Source organism: Anguilla anguilla, chromosome 4, assembly GCF_013347855.1.
Source record: "Anguilla anguilla isolate fAngAng1 chromosome 4, fAngAng1.pri, whole genome shotgun sequence".
Taxonomy (NCBI): Eukaryota; Metazoa; Chordata; class Actinopteri; order Anguilliformes; family Anguillidae; genus Anguilla; species Anguilla anguilla.
Genome location: NC_049204.1, coordinates 18,087,754 through 18,109,797, shown reverse-complemented (window position 1 = coordinate 18,109,797; position 22,044 = coordinate 18,087,754). Strand labels below are relative to the sequence as shown.

The 22,044-nt window shown below is 38.2% G+C and overlaps 1 protein-coding gene across 6 annotated transcripts in view; it reads left to right on the top strand.

Annotated features, from left to right (window-relative positions):
- The window catches only part of xylb (xylulokinase homolog (H. influenzae)), a 55,690-nt gene that overhangs the window by 10,984 nt on the left and 22,662 nt on the right, over window positions 1-22,044 (top strand). For all 6 annotated transcript variants that reach the window (XM_035415492.1, XM_035415493.1, XM_035415497.1 and 3 more), the window contains 6 exons: window positions 1,732-1,772; window positions 2,886-3,001; window positions 5,539-5,654; window positions 5,906-5,979; window positions 6,705-6,801; window positions 20,659-20,717. In XM_035415492.1, the coding sequence (XP_035271383.1) occupies window positions 1,732-1,772; window positions 2,886-3,001; window positions 5,539-5,654; window positions 5,906-5,979; window positions 6,705-6,801; window positions 20,659-20,717 (503 nt within the window). The remainder of the gene's footprint in view (window positions 1-1,731; window positions 1,773-2,885; window positions 3,002-5,538; window positions 5,655-5,905; window positions 5,980-6,704; window positions 6,802-20,658; window positions 20,718-22,044) is intronic.

The following is a 22,044-nucleotide window of genomic DNA, read 5'->3' as shown; positions in this document are numbered from 1 at the left end:
TGATGAACGTATTAACTGATGCAAGTGAATATGGTAGTCACTGCCTGTCAACGCAGCACATTTAACAACGGAGCGAGTGAATTCATTACTTAGGTATGTACAAGTAACAGAAGTCACTCGCGTCTCCTGCTCTCGAGAACACATGTAACCATAGCAACATTTACTTCGGACAAAGATGGTGGCCGGTTCTGAAGCAATTTAAAGTTCTTTTGACAGCCCCGGTAACGGGAGGTGTGGGCTTGTCTGAGAAACTATTATGAACCGACAGTGGTGCGAAAACTTTTTCTCTCTATGAATTTAGCACTCTGAGTGAGGATTTTTCTGTGGATCATAGCACTTTTAACTAATTTCAAAAACCCTTTTCACTTGTGTTTTTTATGCCCCTCTCGTCGTTCTAACCAATGAAGAGGAGTTGTGCATGGCACCTTATGTCACGCATAACAACCAGATGTTCAGTGCGGTACCACCGACCTGTGGAATTTTCTGCAGAAAACAGGCCAAGACCACACTGTGCAGTGTTGCCTACACAGACCTGGAATTCCTATTACTGGAGAGTGTGCAGTGAACACGGCAGTCTCCAGGAGCCTGCGGTTTTGCTGTCGTATCCTTCGACCAGCAGCATTGGAAGTCCTAGCATTGGGATTTATTCCACTATCGTCAGCTCATTGCTGCACAAACGGGGACACATGACCTTGCTCGTTAGGAAGATACAAGCAAAGGCGATGTGGGCAAATGTGATGTGCGTTGTGGCCAATCATTCCTAGCCCTGCGGGGCTGCTGGCCACAGTTGGCCTGGGCACAGTTCAGAATTAATATCGGACTGTGGGGCCCATCCACACACTGCAACAGTGTGTTGATGGGATGAACCCCCTCGTAGTCCCTGGAGATTACGTTTGCTTAAAGAGATCACAATGTTTGAAATGTTCCATTTCTGCCCACATACTCTAACTTTCGTTTTTAACCATGAATATTGGGCCATGGGCCTTTTTTGCTACAAGAGAAACAAAAAAATTTGGTAATTTATAAAAATTTGGAAAATGTTTAAAGCATTTGAATGGAGTGTGAATTATTTTCCATTAAAAATGTCCTCTGCTTTTCTGCTGCTGTTATTAGAAAGCTCATTCCTTTTTAAACCAGCAAAACATTACTGTGATTTTCAGAGAAAATTTTTGAAAGAGGATTTTTTTTCTGCTGGAGTATGGGGATTAAAGTTCTGTCAGGGGAGTCACTGAATCATTTTTCTTTGGACTGTCTTCTCTTCATAAGCCACTGTCTGTATGTGTCACTGCATGAAAAGATGGATTGAACTTTTCTGCGAAGTCAACAAGAAAGCCCATTGACAGGAATGATTAAATATTTACCAAGTCTAACACCCAGCCTCAAATTAATGCCCAAATGCATATAACCTCTTGAAAATACCATCCATGCCATTATAGAAGTTTGGCACATGAAAGAGTAAAAGGTCTAGAACATTTTTTTTTAATCGATGTTATCAAATCTCCTGCCAATACATTTGCTTTTTGAGGTTATTTTTCTTAGAGTCGAAATTTAATATTAGTATTGTATAGCCTAATCAATGGCTTGATAGATTCCTTAGACCTTCAGAGGCTATTTGTTTAAACCTACAAAAGGAGGCATGCATAAGGGCCAGGACTATTTTTTCGTCTTCTTCTTCTGTTGGTCTTTCAACTATAGGATTCCACAATAATTGTTTTTGCTTTCATATCACAGGTTCTCTTGCAGGGATGAGACTGCAGGAAGGAGACATAGCAGTAAGTACTTTCAGTAGTCTTGCTAAAGGCCCTACAGATACAGTGGGCTCCATAATGTTTGGGACAAAGGATTTTTTATTTATTTTTGATTTGGCTCTGTGCTCCACAATTTTAGATTTGTAACTAAACTATTAAAAAGTGCCGTAATTTTATACAAATACCTTTAAATAAAAGCTGAAAATGTGCAATTTCCACATGTGAATTGTATGATTGCAAATCTAAAATTGTGGAGTACGGAGCCAAATCAAGCTGTATGTATTTACATACAGTATATGACCAAAAGTATCTGGACACCCCTTGGTCTAGGGCTGTTTATCATGGTTTGGGCTAGGCCCCTTAGTTCCAGTGAAGGGAAATCTTAATGCAGTGACATTCTAGATGATTCTGTGCTTCCAACCCTTTCCTTTTTCAGCATGACAATACCCCTGGGCATACAGTGAGATCCATATAGAAATAGTTTTGTCAAAATCGGTGTGGAAGAACTTAACTGGCCTGTACAGAGCTATGACCTCAACCCCATCCCACACCTTTGGGATCAGTTGGAAAGCCAACTGCAAGGCAGGCTTAATCGCCCTATAAGCGCCCAACCTCGCTAATGCTCTTCTTGCTGAATGGAAGCAAATCCCTGCTGCAATGCTCCAACATCTAGAATAATGCCTTCCCAGAAGAGTGTAGGTTGTTATAGCAGCTAAGGATAGACCAACTTCATATTAAAACCCATAATTTTGGATAAGATGTTGGATGTCAGGTGTCTACTTACTTTTGGCCATGTAATGTGTATACAGACACTCACATCTTGCAATAATGGTTCTGAAAAATGTGTGTTAACATAAAAAATATTCTGCCTCTAAATTACTTCCTTCACTGTGTGTGAGTTATGCTCAGTAAACATCTTCCACAAACTTAATCTTGCTCATTGTCTTATCCTTGTACAATGAATGAGGATATATTCTGCAAATTCAAATTTCTGCAATAGTGAACATTAACTGCAAATATGAATCTGCTGATTAGCTACATTTTATGATGTGTTGGCAGTTGCGTACCAGCTTGTGGTTGGTTTGCAAGGTGATTTGAATTTAAGTCTTCAACACCTCCTGTCCCCTGAAATGTTAGGTGAGTCTTGGCACCAGTGATACAGTCTTCCTCTGGATCAAGGACCCCAAACCTACTGTGGAAGGACACATCTTCTGCAATCCTGTTGACTGCCAGGCCTTCATGGCTTTAATATGGTAACTAGCCCCATTTTCTGAATGCATCTTCTGGGATTATCAAGCACAGCAGTTTAGCATAGAACACTAGTGTTTCCAGCTGTAAAGACACTCGGGACTGTTCTGAGAATCTGCCGTAGGTATATTGCGCAATTATCATTTAAGCTGTAAATCTAGCTAGTAAGTTTGAAGCAGATTTACCAAATAGCATTTCAGAAAGATTTCATGTATTGTCAGGAATTATCGCCAGGAGTATGTTTGTTGGAATTATCCAACTTAGACCAGATGACTGAGCCCCACTGGGCTGACAACGGGCCCATTTAAGAAGAAAAACTTGAGTTTTGTTTTCAATGTAGGGCCATCTTTGTTGAATTTAAAACTAGGATCCCTCCCATACAGCATTGCCACTTACAAAGGCAAGGATGGTGAGTCACTCAAACGCAGCGGGAGCGAGACTATGAGGGAACAGTGTGTGAATATGGCCCATGCGAAAAATGAAGTCTGAAGTGCTGCCGCTGTGAAAGCATCGGGAAGCTTCTTGATGGAAGTACACGTGTGCAATTATGGCTGTTCCAGGAAAGAAAGTGCTGGGTAGTAAAGGAACAATGAGTCAGGCTAATCACAAACCTTTTATGTCTGTATTACCTTTGGCTTAATCTCAGACATAAGAGGATGCACTGCATGCCAACACAATTGGGGGAAAAGCACACAGCGTCTTTTCTTTAAAGGTCAGCCACAATAACAACCAATTATGGAAATTGTATAGTGCATTGTATATATTATGGATAAAGTATAGCTGGACGTTATGAAATCCCAGCCATTGTTTGATCAGCCACATTGACCTTGCATAAGCTTTAGAGATATAAAAGCTAATCAAGACCTTGTGAATAAGAGCACTGCAGATAGATGTTGCCCAGAAGATGACAAATGGAAGAAACAAAGCAGAAGAGCAATTGAACATTCATGCAAGATAAGACGAGACTCATAAGCATAAGTGGAGGAAAAAAAAGAAAAACATCCCGACAATCAATCTTGACTAAACCATTTGAGCCAAGAATGCAGGTGTTTTGGACACTGGTCTATTTCAGATTTGAAGATGAGTATTCATACTTTCATACTCAGGAGACAGGCAGATAAACTTTATTATTGACTTGCGGTCATTATCATAAAAAGAATGTAATCAGATAGACAAGTGTACAGTATAATTCTCAACTATCTCATAATGTATTAATTAGCAATGAAAATAAATTGTCCTTTTATGACAAATAAAAATCAACACATGTATTATAAATTTGGCATTAAACAATGCCAGGGGGGAAAATGTGACTTCCAAATTATATTTTGATGTCAGAACCATGGGATCATATTGAATAATACATGTTTTAATTGAATAGGTCATACATAGAGGTAGAAAAAGCTAGACTGTCAAAAACAAGATGATAACGCATGGTGATCACAGCAGTCTGATGTGTGTTTTTTTGACCCCACAAAATTACACTTAGTGCTGCAATGAAAAGTACAGTAATGTTTTAAAAATCGAAAGTTGATCAGTTTGTTTCAAATTTCAGCTTCATAGTTTTTTAGTTCAAATCTCAGCTATTTCTTGGATGAGCAATTTTGACCCCTGAAAATGAGTGGTTCGATCCAATTTAGGGTATATTTGTCCATCAGGCTGATTTGTTCATTAGTGCAGAGCTGGATGCCTGCGAGGTATATACGTGTAACCATCCAATGCAGGGGTGCACAAGGAGGGCTATATCTGTTTCTGGATTTCATGCCAACTTAATTCTTTAATTATCCCAACCATTTAGTGATTGATATTTTAGCTATATTTCTTGATAAGTCCATGCATGACAGCTGAAGACTGTCCCTGTGTCTCAGCATGAACCTTTTTATAATCAACAGACCGGCATTAATGAATTCAGCTAATTTGGCCAGTGTAATTGGTGACAGAGAAAAGCTGCATACACACTGGCCCTGCAGGAATGTAATTGCCCAGCCCTAACCCAAACTCTTCTTGTGGGGTAGGAGTGCACTGCAGATGCTTGAGTAGATATATTCGGTGTTTACCATGATTCTCCAAAGTCATGTGTTTGCACAAATATGTCTTGATATTTGAATCTTGTGTATATTTAATAACAATATTTCCCTCGATTGACTGCTTTTCTTTGAAATTTTTAGTCTATACTCTCCAGTTCCATATTTTTATGCTGTTTTTCAATTGTGAAATTGATCAGCTCTACAGCATATTAATTACCTCCCGACACACAAGTTCTCATAGATTTTATGTGCAGTTAAGTCAGATTACAAAGTTACAGAGACTCCTGGGCACCACTCTAAAATCATCCTCTCGCACAATTGGTCTCTCTGCACACAGGCGTGGAAAACGGATTAATGATTTCATTCATAAAGTAAATCAGATTTGAAAGAAAACAATGGCGTTACTCCAGTCAGTCTTGTAAATACATCGACCGCAGCCCAAGCTGTGACATCAAATATTGTGTTACTGAGCGGCACCTCTAAAAATACTGTACTACACATGCCATATTGCTTTCTAGCTTCAAGAATGGCTCCCTAACTAGAGAGAGAATCCGGAATGAGTGTGCTGGAGGCTCATGGGAGGTTTTTTCCAAGGCCCTGAGGTCCGTTCCCATGGGAAACAATGGGAACATGGGTGAGTTGTGTTTATTTTAATAACCTTTGTTGGATGGCTGCAGATTCTCAAAAATCCTATTTATCAGTGTCGAACAACATTTTCCCGTACATTTCCCTTTTTAAGCAGAGCATATTTTACAGAGCAATTTCTGAAAAAGTGATTTGCTATTCTATGAAATAACTCCCGTGCATGCGGCTGGTGAATTTTGTGTAACAATGCTCTAATTAGTTTTAAGCAGCCATTACCTCATGAGATGTTTTTGCTCTCAGGCATCTATTTTGATACGATGGAAATCACACCACCTACTGCTGGGGTTCACAGATTTAATGAAGAGAACACTAAGGTGAGCGCACGGTCCCTGGTGTGTGTATAACGTCTGTGAAGAACGGAAGGGTAGACAATACTTTAAAAAATTATTTTTAAACATTGATCCTAGTTAAAACAATCATGTCAGATTTAGAACAAAGGCAAAGAGGCATACATAATTTGGCGGAAAAACAATTAAATGGACACAAATTTCAGGTTGATCACATTACAGACTGATAAATGAACTGAAAAGGTATAATTGACTGTGCATGCCTGAACAAACATGGGTACACATTTACAATTTTTTTATAGACAGTGACATAGATGATGAATATATAAGTAAATAGCTTGCAGGAGACACCTGTGCTTAGCCTGCTCTGTATATACAAACTATCAAAAGTTGAAAGATTAAAGGGATATTAAGGGATTCATTTAGACAAGGTCACGAAAATGAATGGAAGTGAATTGGGAGATGGAAAACCGGGAGGAGAGGCACTGCTGTTAACGGTCAATAGGGACATCTGATGTTGCTGGTATTAACGCTGTGCAAATATAATGTGGTTAGCTGCACAGAATTACTTGTGTTACACCAAAGTGAAATATCCCTTTAAAAGAAGTCATGTTAATGTTTGAATGAAGTGAGGGAATGGAGGGCATGCGAGGCAACAGCATTGCATTCTGGGATGGTTTTCAAAGTCAAAGGGGTCTTTGTGCAGGATTCACCCCTCTCATGTTACCTAAGCTACCTTTGTGTTTGTGCAGGTAGCAGGATTTTCAGAGGAGGTTGAAATCCGAGCATTAGTCGAGGGACAGTTCCTGGCAAAGAGGGTCCATGCTGAAAAGCTGGGGTATAAAATCAGTGAGTGCTCCTTTCCCTCTCTCTCCCCCGTCACTCTCTCTCTTTCTCTTTCTGCTTGTCTCATCTGTATTTATAACAAGCGGCCAAAACTGGACTGCATTTTTAAGCTCACATCCTGGTTTTCTTGAGAAATGTTACTCACTATACTAATCACTATACTGGTTGGCTCCAGTGTAGGTGTTTCAGCCACCCGTTTCACTGTTAGCCAATGGTAATAATACGGTCAAGTAATTCTTTTTTCCCACTGGAAAATGTAGTCGCAATACGCATTTTTTTCGTTGTCTAATGCCTACCCATGTGTCAAGTTATTTTGTTATTTGTACTGTATTTCAATATTTTGTGGACAATCAGTGACAGTTTGCGTCACTTCCGAGTCACTGTCTCTCACGTGCTTAATGGACCACCGGACTTCATGCCCATATAAGGGTCCCCCTTTTTCCTACTGCTCACTCTCTGGCTCCAATTTCTATAACATGGCTGCGCCCACAAAGTGCACTTCCCTGGCTTCAAAACACTTTTTACCAAGCCCATGGAGACTCAATGGGTGAAGTCTGATTTATAAGCATTTGTTTAAAGGATGTTCAAGTGTTACTCAAAGCAAAAATATTTGTAATTGATCTGATGCAAACAGACATCTGCATTGTAATTGTATAAGTGGTAGTGATGAAAACGCACTTAAAATTTGCCATTAGCCCTGCACATTGTAGGGCCTTGAATGCCATGAACTGCAGTGTAATGAAGGCCCAATTCCATCCTGGTCTATCATTCACCCTTTCTTCTAGTTTTGCCTCCCAGATCAAACTTGTGCAGGGATACACAATTAGAACCGCAAAGCGGTATCAGTTTTTCTCCTTTTGTATTGACCTGGCTGCACCAAGCGCTCTCGCACAATTTTATGATTCCCAGCGAAACATTTTAGTTTCCAGCAAAGCAAGAATGCGGTGCTTCTCAAGCAGAGGATGCTGCTGGAAGGCCATGAACTCTTTCTCCTGGCCTTTAACCACCTCGAGTGTCACTCGAAGTACAGGCACGCACACCTGATACAGGAGCCTCAGCACTGAGCAGCAGGGACAGACAGTGTAGTCTTTGGAATTGAAAAGGCTTGGGAATGTTCTGAAAGAGAGGGTTATGGTGATGGTCAGAACCTTAGCATATGGCATGGTCATGATCATGGAGTTGAATTGTCAACAGTGAGCAGCTGTTGTGAAATAATTGCATTTCCAATAATTAGGCATTTAGGAAAATGTACATGTGCTGGCTAAATGTACATGCATACCCACACAAGCATGTGAGCATACACAGACACATGCACATCAGCATACTTCCAGGCTGGCAAAATGGTAATTAAGATTTAAATATTGATGATTAAAATGGTATGAAAAGTATTGATGGGCCAATTTAGTCTGCACTGAATTTTATTTCAGAATATATACCTGAAAAATGTCCAAGCACAGTGTGAATTGTTTTGAATTATGATATGCTTTATCTTAGAAAATGTGTATTAAGGCTAAAAGGAAAAGACAATTATTCATTGTTCGCCTGTTCTGCCTTGCAAAGAATTATCTGATTGTACACTGCAGCATTATACTAAAGATATGGATGAAATGAATAGAGAACAAAATCAACACAGAATAAGCTAAAGCTCATCTGAACATAGATGTTATGGGTATGAATGCTAAATCTGTCTAGGCCTGTTGCTTAATATGAAACATTGGCACTTTTATTAAGCTCTGTACAGAGTTGATAGTTACTGTCCTTTGCCCCTAAAGAAACCTTGTCCTGCAGTTAACTTCAGTTTCACTTTGTGTCAAAAAGAATTATACAGAAACATTTCTTCTTCTTCTTCTACAGTATATATCCAGAACAATTCAGGACACATGGATTAAGAAACAAAATATTGATACAGTTGTTCAAAAACCTAAAAGGAAATTTGGAACACACACTCTAAACAAACACTTTAAAATGTGTTTGCCAAAGAAATTAGATTATCTAATTTTTTATCTACTTTGTGTTCATCTAGATTTTCCTTTGTGGTCATCTTGGTAAATCTGATCTGATGCAATTGCCTGGGAAACCTTTCTTGCTCCTCTCTCTGAAGGTCAATACAAATCAGAGCAGGCATCCCACATCACAGTACATGGGAATATAAATAAGTAAGCAGGCTCCTTTTATCTTTTGATGATATAGATAACAATACAGTCAGAAACTGTTGAAATGTACACTCAAACCTACGCAATAATGTCTCAAGCCAACACAATAGTGAAAACAGATCCCTTTCTATTTTTAGTGGTGTAAATTTAAATCCTGATCATTACGTTTTGTACATTTCGTGCTAAAACACTCACGCACACACACACATTCATGAAATGAAACAATAGATTTTTTGTGACTTTTCACTGATACAGTTCAATATTGTGAACAGCATGATGTTTTATGCCTTGGTAAGACCTTGTTTTTGAGCTGCAGTTTTGTTCTTTATTATTTGGAATAAAAACTTCTCGATCATGGCTGCTTGTGACATAGTGATGCAGGGCTGGGGTTGGCCACTGTATCACGTGGTGAACAGAACAGTGAAAGACTGAAAAAGTTCTTTTAAGGAACTAAAATGAAAATAGTCAGGTGAACTGTGTAGGAATTGAAACCCTTTTTTGACGCCGATACCGATCTACTGAGCTGTGTGGATACAGTATCTTTAAACTGTCTGGGACTGGTTCTGCAATGCGACTGAAGATGCAGATACTCGGTTTGGACTTAGAGATTTATGTTATGTTATGTTATGACTGACTGACATCTCTCATCTTCACTTTTTTGGAAGTAAAGAGTACAGTATGTATACAAGGCAAATCCATTCTGTTTGCATTTAAACATTATTGTGTCCCACTACATTGATGTGGATTGCCTGATGCTGAGTAGTCATTTCAATTCAATAAATCTGGATCAGAATGAAAAGAGTACCCATTATCAAATATGTGATGATGAAGGGATGAAGAGTCCTCATGTGGTATTGCTGTGTGAAGAATCATGATGGAATTCACTGGCAAACACAGAAATGATCTTACCTGTGTGTGTGTGTGTGCATGCGTGTCTCGTATGGAGATTCAACTTTCTATATCCCTATTGAAGATCATCTCTAGTTATTTAATATTCCATAGTAATTGGCTGCAGTCGGACAGATAGGTTACTTCTGCCTTTATTTCAGTGGCTCTTGTCCTCCTGTAGAGCACTGAAGAGGGTAGATGCCACGGTATTGACAGCAGGGGGCTAACAAGATTGGCCTCAGGAATTACTGCAGCAAAGCGGGCTAAGCGGCTAAAAAAAATACTCCCATCAATAAAATTTATTTGAATTTCTTGGTGATTAACATTTGCAAGTAATACAAGCTGTCTCCCATTCGCAGTTGATTCGCCGAAATTGCTTCAGTATATATCCAGCTGTATAAATGGATACAATGTAAAATGTTATGTAAAAGTTGTGTAAGTCGCTCTGGATAAGAGCGTCTGCTAAATGCCTGTAATGTAATGTAATGTAATGATTCAGGAACTGAAGCGTTTAGCAGCGAGTCAAGGGGAGCCGCTTAGGTGAACCACAAATAGCATTTCTGAATGTGTTCTGAATGTTATGGAAAATGGATATTTCTGCCCGAAAACATGCGGTTGTCATTTCTGTGAGGTAACGGAATAATCAGAATAACTGTGAGGTCCTTTTCCTATAATAAATAGCTGTTGTTGAGAATGATTTTTTCCAGGCTCTACATTAATGTACTTGAGCAATCTGTACCTGAGCAATCTGTATTCAGTACAACTCATGGAAGCTCATCTCATTCCATACATGCTATGAAGCTTCATGATCTATTCACAGCAATTCCCCATTCATCAAAGCTGTAAGCTAGCTTGTGGCTGAAATTATGTCCATGAAAATCTATGTTGCTTCAGCAGAGCTTTATGAAGTATGATGTGATTCATTTAAGCTTCAGTTAACTTTGAGGTATTGTGCATTAATTTCAGATTCCTTTGTTAAGATGTTATGCATGCCATGACAATTATTTTTATTTTCCTTTGCTCGAATATTAACACAAATGAAAGAAAATGTATTAATGCAGTGAATAACATGGAGGGTTCAATTCCTCACTTGCAGTGGCACCAAGGTTTCAAGGTATGTTCTTGCTCAAGGGGCCCAGAACAAAACATAATACTGAAATGTTCTTTTACAATATGCTTTATTAACATTCTGTAAAACTGTGTGAGAGGGTTTAACTGCAGTGAAAATGTCATGTAAATTAAAGCTTTTGAGCTACTTAATATTCTAGAAGCACTAAACAGTTGCATAGGATACAATGGTGACCAACTAACTTGTCATTTCTGTTAATGAACACATTATCAGCATATACTGTACGTATGTTGATAATGTGAATATGCAAGTTTTGTTGTTTTTTATGCGAGTTGTGGCAAGTCAAGATTGCTTATCTTTTGAGTTAAAAGAAAAAATAGAAAAAGAAAAAGCTATTGTCTCAATTATTCATTCACTAACCAATTTCTGTTTCCTTCAAAGGATGGGAAAATAGTTTGTTTGATGAGTCTGATTGACGCAGATGTTAAATAAACTGGTAAAATATAACAAATTGTGCATCAAAGCTGTAGTCTTATGGGACATAGGCAATTCAATATTTGCACATGTTTGTCAGGATGGAGTGTAACAACCTAAATGACAAATTCAAGGAGATTTTAAAGCATCTTTATGCTGCATATTGCTTTCTTAATCTGGCTTGGTTGCCTGCTAGTTAGATAGCTAATTTTCTGATCCACTTGATATTGTATAGGCGGGCAGTTAGTTGCAGCTAAATTTCGTTAAAGGAGCAACAGCAGCTTAAAAGTCAATGTCTAAAGATTTGTGCCACATCTAAGGATACCATAACTGGCAACCCTGTAGCTTTAATGTTTTCAGACATATTTTGAAATGATTTTTTTTTTTTTTTAACTGAACTTTTGCTGGACGTTTGCCCCATGACATTTCAGTCACAGCTACTCATTTTTCCGCAAGGTCACTGATCCATAATGTCTGAGTTGGCATGTCCCTGAAGCCTTATGCTCTACTGAAAATCCAACAGTCTATGTCCAGTTTCTCAATACCATCCTTTGGATTGGCAGAAATTTTTCATCACTTGGATTGGATTGCTCAAAGAACATGAAGAACCATTTCTGTTAACCTTAACCTTGGTGACTCTTTTGAACGAATTTCAAGATTTTCTACAGCTTGAAATCGCATTCCCGTAGCTTCCTGAGTCATAGCCGTGTTTGACATTACAAAAGGCACAAATGGCTGCACACTCAATTTCATATCCCCAGCTCCCCTCACCCTACAGTGGACAGATAGGATGGGGGGACATAAAGACACTAACCTCAAACGGAAAACTGAATGACTTGATTCAACTTGTCAGAGATGATATTACATTCTCAAAAGACATATATAAAGGTCTGTTTTGTGAGTGGGAGGAAGGGTGGAGGCTTGACTGGAGGTTTGTATTTTATATTTTGTTCAAGTTGTTTTGACATTTGGATTTAGGCTAAGGGCTGAAGTACTTGTCAATGATGGTCTTGGTGGAGGTTGATCCAGGGCTTGAGATTTCACTGAGATGAGAGCTTTAGGTCGCTTTTTTTGAAGGTGTTTATAAAGGTGCAAAAAGGTTAGCAGATATAATTTTTTAAAATGTATTTTTTAAAACTATTTTTCAAACAGCCAAATGAAAGTTTAGGGAATGTGATGTAATTATACATTGTAATTATAAAATGTGTTGTAATTATACCTATTTAAACAATGCTCCTTTCAATCAAATTTACATATGGGACAATGTATGGATGCAATATTTCCTAAAAAACTATATCTAAAAATAAATACATACTCATAACTGTACTCTGTGTCCTTTGGCTAAGCAGAGAGGTCATTAAGTGTACCAATGAAAATCAGTGAAATTGTTGTCATTTTAAGACATTTTTAGAAATGTAAATGCTTAATGTACAGTTTGTATTTGGGTTCAATGTCAGCGCTTGCCATAAGTGGCAAAAGCAATTGTCAGTTACATTTGTCTGAAGGAAAGTAAGTCAGTTAAACCCTAATTATTATTTGAACACAAAGTTCAGTTGTCAGCTTTGAAAAGACTTGAAGTTATGACAGTCATTGTCTACTTTATTAGATGTCTAGGTAGAGAGGCTGAACAGAAGACAACTGAACCTTTGGCATCCTTTCTCTACATCTTTTGCCTACCAATGTGTTTCAGCTTTCTTTTATTTATGAATTTAAGCAGGGGTAGAATAATTTTTTGATAAGAATTGATAGCCTAGTCCATCCAGTGGACTACTGACTTCTGAACTGGGTAGAGACTTCAAAACGATGTCTAATAATATGTATTAATTCAGCAAAGATTTTATCAATGCTCAATGCAATTTAAAAGTGGCAGTGTATTTTCACTGTATTCATGATTTGAATAGTGAATATCTTTATATGAATATTTGCCTCAGAAAATAGACTTAAAACTCAACACTGATGCAATTTAAAAGAATCTGACGCATCAAACATTTTAAGTAATACCTACTTTAAATCTGTCATCGTGCATGGTTTTACAGTATTGACATTTGATGCATTAATCATAATGGTATAGTCAGGGAGGGTTTTCCTTGTATAATGGGAAAAGGAACCAGTCCCTTTGAAGTACTATTTTTTTTTTAAACTGGTCTTTCATGTAAGTAAACCCTTCGCAAAAAATGTGTGGGAATCTAATAATGTCATGAAGATGGATTCCTTTCCTGCTTTCTTGCAATTACTGCCCCTCTCTGAAGGAGCCCACACTGACACTTGGCTTGATATAGCCCACCACCCTTCCTTTTAGGTTGAAGATGGGCAGCAGAATCCAATTTTAGCTGTCCATGAGGAGAATTTATCAAAGTGGTTTGGGAATATAATAGTACAGCTTTATTTTGTGTGGATTTTGTGTGGATCACTTTCCAAAAAAATAAAATAAAATAAAAAATGTGATAGGAGTATATACCTGGAATGAAATTTAAAAATGAACTTGATCAAAGAACATACTTTACAAGTTTGGTGCCAAAAGCAAATCGGTTGTATGTCCAAAGCCAAACTTGCTCTTTGGATCCTCTTTCTCCATTGGGAATAGCGGGTATTCTTTATTCAGCTGTGGTCTCTTGTTGAACATACTGCTGATACCTTCTAGCAAGGATACTGCTACAGTCATTGTTGCAGCACACCACTCACCTTCCTGTCAGTTATATTCATTTAGTACTTTTTTTGTACGTGATGAAAGTAGAAATCACTTTCTTTGTTTTAGTCCTATTGTCGAGCAGTGCTATTATGCAAATTTAAACAAATTCAACAGAAACTATTTTATGAGATGCTACGGCGCTCCAAGAAAATAGTATTTAAAATTCATGAGGTTCTTGTTTTTCTCAACCATCAGCAGTATAAATTTGCTTACATTATTTAATTAAATATTTGGACGTAATGGAGAAACCATGGCCTTTAGAGTTAATCATGAAGGTGATATCCTGTTTTTCAGACACTATTAAAAAGTGACACGCAACCAAAAATAAAATGTCAACGTATAAAGCATGCAGAAGCAGGCATGGTATCCCTTGTTCTTTGGAATTATCAAGCTGCCATCCTCAGGTATGCATTTTAATGTGTTTACTGTAGGATAACAAAAAAATGAAGAAGGGCTGAATACATCACTTGATGTTAATATTAGACTGGTAAGAAGGTGTTGTTTTTGCAGCTTGCTTGTGGGAAATACGTCGGATAAATATTTGTTGATGGATTGGAGCTACAGGAGCTGCAGTTAGGAAATGAGGACTGTTTTAATCAGTGAGATCAGTGTAACTAGGGTTAGAGTGTGAGAAGGGGTGGTGCTCCATTATTGCTGGTGTGTTTGGTTATAATAAGTGTGTGTAAGAGAGAGGCTGTGTGTGCGTGTGTGCATTTGTGTGTGCGTGTGAGAGAGGGAGGGAGAGAGCTGCACTTAAAGAGGGAGTTTGCCTTCCTCAGCAAGTGCAGATGTGTGGAGTGTGCCTTGGATGTAGGGGTCTGAATATCCTGAACATCTGAATAAACCCACATTGTATGTCAAAGCAGAAATCTTGTCATATTTCTATCAGCTGTGAGCATCAAGACTCCACCTTTTTCATTAATGTCTAAAACACTGGCTACCAAGACACATTAAATTGTATCAAAATCGTCTGGTTAATCTAAATCTAAATATCTTGATTTCTACCGATTTCTATTTTGTAAAAGTTTGGCAAAGCCTTTTTCATACTGAAAATTATATTTGGAAAAATCTTAAGAATCTAAGTTTCAGGAGAAGAGAGAATGAGACCTTTTTAGATTGGATTTCACCCTGCAATAAAATGTTGATACTCTTAAACAGAGGTTGAATCTCTTAATGAGTGACAATTGGGAAAATTAAAGACAAAAATTTATGTTCCAGACTAAAGATTAGTGTGTCTAAGCACTTCTGTTATCATGGTCCTGAATGCAATTATGAAAATGTCATTATAATTATGATATTTTCAGCAATATTTTCAGAAAATGGAAAATAGCATACATATTCATACCATAGCATTGCATTGTATTCATTTATGGCCAATTTTACTGAGATCGTACCGTTATACTTAACGAAAATAACTTTACCACGGAATGACCAACTTTACAATTCCATTAAAAAATATATTTTTTTTTAGGGATGACCTGTCTAATAGGAGGTTGTGAGCTTAGGCCTTTCCTGTGAACATGCAAACATTTCCTGTGAATCCCAGGCTGGTTGCTTGAATTATACTTTCCACACCTCTGAATCCTATACCAGTTGTGACTTTGCAGTTAATTCAAGAGTCTCTATCTGAGCCACATACAGCTCTTACCCTCTATTTGCAGAAATAGCGGAACTGCAGCACTTTAATGCAGTATAGAAGAACCATTCAAATTTTTTGTTACTTTTCTGTGCTGTCTGTAACTACAATTCAGATGAATCATTACAGTCAGTAATGCTATCAGGGGGAAACAGTGTAATGTTTATAAGGTTAGTTAGGGGGCGCCATGTATGTTGAATTCTTTATCCTCTCTTACATTTTTTGGAATCAGCAGCTGTGCAATGATCTGGTGCGTGGAGCATGTGCACTCGGACTATTTTCCACACTACAAGTCACACACTATACTAGAGGGGATTTTGGGTCAATCAGAGAAGTGGGTAGCTAGTGGAAGCTTTTGCAGCAGCAACCCAAGGTACCCTGACTGATTTCATTCCATCCTCAGTGTTGAAAACCAACACTAAAATATTGTGTTCAAGTGCTGCATAATCCTGGTCATGGTCAGGTGATGGCATAGTCGAGACTTGAGCTAGCTATATCTAGACTGCAGATCTCAATTTGTCCTCTACATTTTTACATACTAAGACCTTTTAAAGGCTTAAGATACTCTACTTAAGATACTCTACTAAAATATCCACAAGATATTATGACATGGGGGAATAATTCACTTGAGTGTCATTTCTGAGATGTTTCAATATTTATAACTCAATTAGCTGGTGTGCGGAAGATTCATAATTATAGGAACTGATTTTTAAAAGCAAAATATCGGTCATGCTTCCTTGTTGCGAACCACGTCCAATATCTCAGAATTTTTTTGAATTTATAGTGAATCCATGCTAGAATTAAATTCGGGGAAGACTAGTTTTGCTCTCCTCTGAATTGCATACTGCCAGCTGCCGGTTCTTATGACTGCAGTCCAGTTGAACTGTGCAGTATTTTCCTCTGAGGTGTGCACTTCATTCACTGCAGGGACAGGGAGACCCGCAGGATTTACTGTTCTGAACACTATCGCTTTAGCCGGGGCACCACTCAGCAGCCTTGGTTTCAGCCAGTGTATTCATCTAGTTTGCAGCAGGTGATGCAATTTTGGTGATTTTCATGAAAGTTTTATGTATTGTCCAGAGACCCCTTTTTACTGTGGCTATGCTATTCAAGAACAGTATGCTGTAAGCTTTGTATGTTTCTTTCGACTATTATGGGGATAGGCACATCTTGGTACATATGTTGTCCTCAGATAACTTGTGATTCTGTAAACCTCCCACCTCCATTATTAAGTTTTTGTTATTACATTTTCTAGCATACACTTCAAATGATCAAGTTTCTCTCAGGGTATATTTGTACTAAGAATTGCTTCTCTTAAGTCATGAATGCCATTTTTCATTTTTCTTTCAAGTTCTTGTACTGTGTGCATTTTGAAATGTGTGACAAGTGCCAGCTTCTGCTTATTGTGTGATCTCAGCATAAGTTGCAAATTATGTCATACTGTATAAATGTAACCCATTACCTTGAATCCCACCTCATGGATGCTGTTCTTTTTTATTTCTTTGGGTTTGCACTGTGCAATTTTGTTCTGTTCACTGCTGCCGTCCCTTTTTTAGAAGCTTATGTTATTGCCTTAATTATTATTTTTTATTTATTTAATGAAATAATAATAATAATGACTCATGCCTTCTAATGAAATTACCAGGCAAATTGCCCATTCTATAGTGGTTACTGATACTCCTAGTAGAACAATGATAGATTACATGGTGGTAGAAGTAGCATGGATTTTCTTTTTCTCTACTGTTATAGGGACACTGCCTTAGAGATATTTTGGGATTAATATGGAATATCTTGATGCTAAACACCAGATGGAAACACAGATAACTGTTTATAACAATGCATAAAAATGTATACTGGTAAATTTACCAATTGTTTAGGCATTTGGCTGCTGACACAACCTAACCATGATTATTTATGATTTGCATGTGATACATAAAAGGGAATGGCTTGGTTAGTTACCTACTACCTTGCACGAGTATCAAGAAGGAGGGACACTTGAAAATCAGTGTAAAATTAAGCTAGCTTATGTAAAGGCTGTAAAAGGCTATTTATGTTGTTGAATATGGGTGATAAACCAGTTAGCTATTGTAACATTGCCAATCTTGTTTGAAATATTAATAATGCAAATATATTGTAGCGACAAGCAGCAATTAAAATATTGCAGAAATTAAACAGTGTAAGTCGTACACTATCTACATTGCACTGGCTGTCTCTGTCTTTGTGCACATTTGTCTAATATGTGCTCACCTACCTGTATTTCTTCTTCTAAAATGTGTTTGGGATGTTTCTGGGCGTGATGCTCTTTTCTGTGTGGGGAGAGGAGGGTGTGGCTAAAGAGCCTGCGGGGTGTTCACAAAGGGGATGAAAAGGGATGTGGAGTTGGCATTCTTTCTGTTCTGTAAATAATGTTACCTTTAGCTATCCAGCTAACTGCGTTCGGAAGCTAGATGGTCAAACTCAGGAGTTCTGGGTGAGTGGGTGGGGTTTAAGATGGAGGAGAAGACTTATTTTTTTGTAAACACAGGACCACAACAAAGCTAAGAATCTTGCGTAATATGCCTTTGACGTAAGGAATTGTTAACTGTAGGAAATGTAGCGAACTAGCATTGTTAAACTGGCTGTTGTTTAAGGCTGTATTTTTATATGTGTAGGATGCCCTAAATTACTAGCAGTAAATACATCAAACTGTTTCTGTGTTTCAACAGAAGGTCATTGCTAACTGCCTGTCAGTGACCTTTTGGTGAGAACAGATTCTATGTTTATGAAACTTGATTGTTTCAACATTACGCCTGGGGGTGCTGTCAGGGATTTGGCCCCAATACCCTAAGCCACTCAATCCCTGCACAATTACACCACATTTTTGAAGACATCTGGCAGTCAAGGCCCTTGGAATTGTCCTACCCCCAAGCCGCTCCCCATCCTCCCCAATCCCCACCCCCCATACGACACACCTGATCACACCAATTTGACTGAGTTGTGGTTGCAGCCTAGCCACCCAGCTAGCTACACTTGTTTTACATAATTTTAGTTGTACTTCTGTCTATTGTAATGCTATATATTCTATGTGTTATGCCAGAAAATATTTCCTGTTAGTTCTGCACCTGTTGACCTCTTACCTTAGTATGTTGCACATGCACACTACATGGCTGCACTACTTACAGATTGACTGGTGCAATTAAGCATGACTTGTATGCTGTTGTTGTAGAACTTCAAAATAATTGGTCACTGTACATGTAAAGCTAAAAATGAAGATGTGCTTCATATATTACACCGATTTGGTAGCCCTAGGTTATTGGCTAATTTTCCTATTTTTTAAAACAAGTATATGTACAGTTCTGCAATGATTGATGGATCATTACATTATATATCGACCTGAGTAAGAAAATGTTTGCATTATAGCAATCACAGGTTCTGTGTTGAGGAGTGGGAGCTGGAGGTTTGGTTTTTCTCATTGCATACTCAGCAACCCCCACATATTTTTTTTTTGTTGTGTAAAGCAATTGAGCCTATATCAGTCCGCGAGGCTCCAGTGGGGTCATTTCAGGCAACGTACTGCTGATTTTCTCACAGAGAAATAAGACGCCTCTGATCATCTTAAGCAAGATTGTATTCACTGAGGTGAAAATCTCTCGCTAAGACATGTGCTGGGGAAATCATTACCATGCATTAGCATATCACAGTGGAGGCATGCATCAAAAAATCAGCTTCTTCAGTGCAGCACCTTTTGTCGACTCACGTCTCAGCTCTCCCCGTCGCGGATTTGGAACTGGCTGCCGGCTCTCAGGGGCGGGGGAGTGAGCTGGCGGATAGCACTTTTATTACTTACAGAGCGAATAATCCCATAAGTGAATGAGAGAAGAGGTACTACTCTAATGATGTTTCCCTCAGGGGCTAGCGAGGCACCCCTGTTTGCATTGTGTTTGACTGTAGCTAGTCTTCAGCTAATTACTGTTCATCCTCTTTCAAGGATTTATTATCCTACGGTCTTCATTTTGTATTTAGTTCATGGTCACTGTATTATACATTAAATGGGGATTTAGTTAGCTGAACAAACTTCAGATTGACTCCATTCACTATGAAGTGTGCTGGACACACAAAGAAGATTCATGCTTTGTTAATTTGTTTGGTGCTAAAAATATTTTCTTTGGATAAAGGAGGTGAATGATTTGTGTCAGTTTTTATTGATTCATTGAAGTCATCACTACATATTATATGTCCAAGGAAATACAGTTATCTCTGCTGGCAAGAACGTTTTCTCAGTGGTAGTGAACAAAACACTCAGTTGCCCTCTATTTGACAAAGTAGCTTGTGTTTTATCTGCTTTAAAATCAAATCAATATTCGCTTTCACTGTTAACATTGTTTTTCATTTTCAGAGACACCCACAACCATGTCAGCATTTGAACATATTTGAAACCTAGGTTGTGATTCTGATTGAAGATCAAGTTCTTTTTAATTGGCTGGTAGGGTGTCCAGTATCACAAAAGGTTATAGATTAAGTGAAGGAAGTTTCATTGTTACATAGCTCAAACATACTTGATGTTCCGGAATGGATCAATTACATATGGAATAGTGCCTGGAGACAGTTTGCTGAAATGCACAAATAAAAAATGTATGGAGTCCATGGACAGCAAGTTTGAAGGTCGACTACTTTGCACATGTATTATTATGTACAGTAATTGGTATATTCCTGATGTTTTCTGTATGAAGTCAAGTAATCATCACATGGTTCTCGAGCACTGCAATAACCTCTGTGCTTGGGTCATTGCGAATATCAAAGCAAACAAATAGCCCACTCTATTTTCCTCAGTAAGCACTGTTCACCTTTTGCAGCAATGACTTACTGGCAGTAGCTAATTGTAGGCTTTTCACATACAGTATCTGTTTTTCAGTTTATGTTTTCAGAGGTTCAGTATCTTGTTTATATGACATTTCTTCATTTTCTCTTCTAGTTCCTGGAACAAGAGTGCTTGCGACAGGAGGAGCCTCCTCAAACAAAGATATTCTACAGGTAGGAGGCACCATTCACAGTGAGTGGAGCCCTTATTTATAGGTTATTTATTTATCTTGGAACTTTCTAGAAGCGTGTGGAATATCCTGCCTGTGTTTTTTGACCAGCGTTTCCTTTGCTCTGCCTGTCGGTATTGCCCCAGTTTGCCTGCCTTGTTTTCAGCCCACAAGTTGTAGATGAGACTGATTTCATCTGACTCTCCTGTCTCCTGGAGGGGCGCAGCTGCTCTCTGGTTTGATTTGCTGTGCAAATAGACTGACCTCAAAAAACCTCCCTTTCCATACCTTGGGTCCTGATACCCTGAGGAGAATGCTCAGCCCTCACTCCATTTTCCCTGGGCTTGTTTGCAATCAAATGCCACGTCCTTTTCTTTTTGTCTTTTCATTGCTTCATAGAGGGTGTGTGGATGTTACTTGCTGAGTTTACCAATAAGTCAGGCAGACAGATACTTAGTAATTAGTAAGCCTCACCAGACCCAATGCAACAGATATGTTAGCTTCAAAAGTATTTAGATTTTTAAAAACATTATATATGATATGCTTCTTGTTGTTTTTCATTAGATGTAAAATTATGCTTCAATGATAGTCAGTGTACAGTGTCAGCCAAATAAAGCAATGATAATTGCATTGATATATGTATGCTACTGTATATGTATCATGTACAGAATGTGCCAAAATGAAATGTAGTACACACGATAACAAACAATCAAATGCAATGCATGTTAGAATTGTTTTTTGAAATGATGCTCATTGATCATGTCTTAATTAAAAGAAAACACACGTTGGAATGTACAGTACATTTGTGTATTTATAATCACATTTTTGCATTCTAATGTGTGTGTGTGCATTTATTTATGAATTTCAGATTAGATTTTGGCACATTTAAGCTTCCATAATCATGAGTATGTTTGAATCAATAATAGATTCAGACCTATAACAAAATCAGTAACAATGTATTATGGTAGGGCAGTTCAAGAGCTTGAAGGCCATGGTGTTTTATTGCTACAGATAGGGAGTCAACTGACCTGGTGTCTCCGGTGTACTTCTACTTGCAATTGATTGAAAGAAACTGTAAAACCCGTGATTGAAAGAAACTGTAAAACCTGTGGGACGATGGCCCTTAGACACCGAAATTACCCATCTCCGCTCTGTCTAACTGAATGTGATGCTGCGTAAACAGCAGTGTAAACAGTAGTAAATTTCCAGTTTTGGAGGACCAACAAGTCAAGTGTTTTGTGATATTATTCAATGAAAATGGCAGGCAAGTGGAGATTGCCTGTCACGGGAGATGACTAGCTGTGTCCATGTTACCAAATTATAGGCCTGAG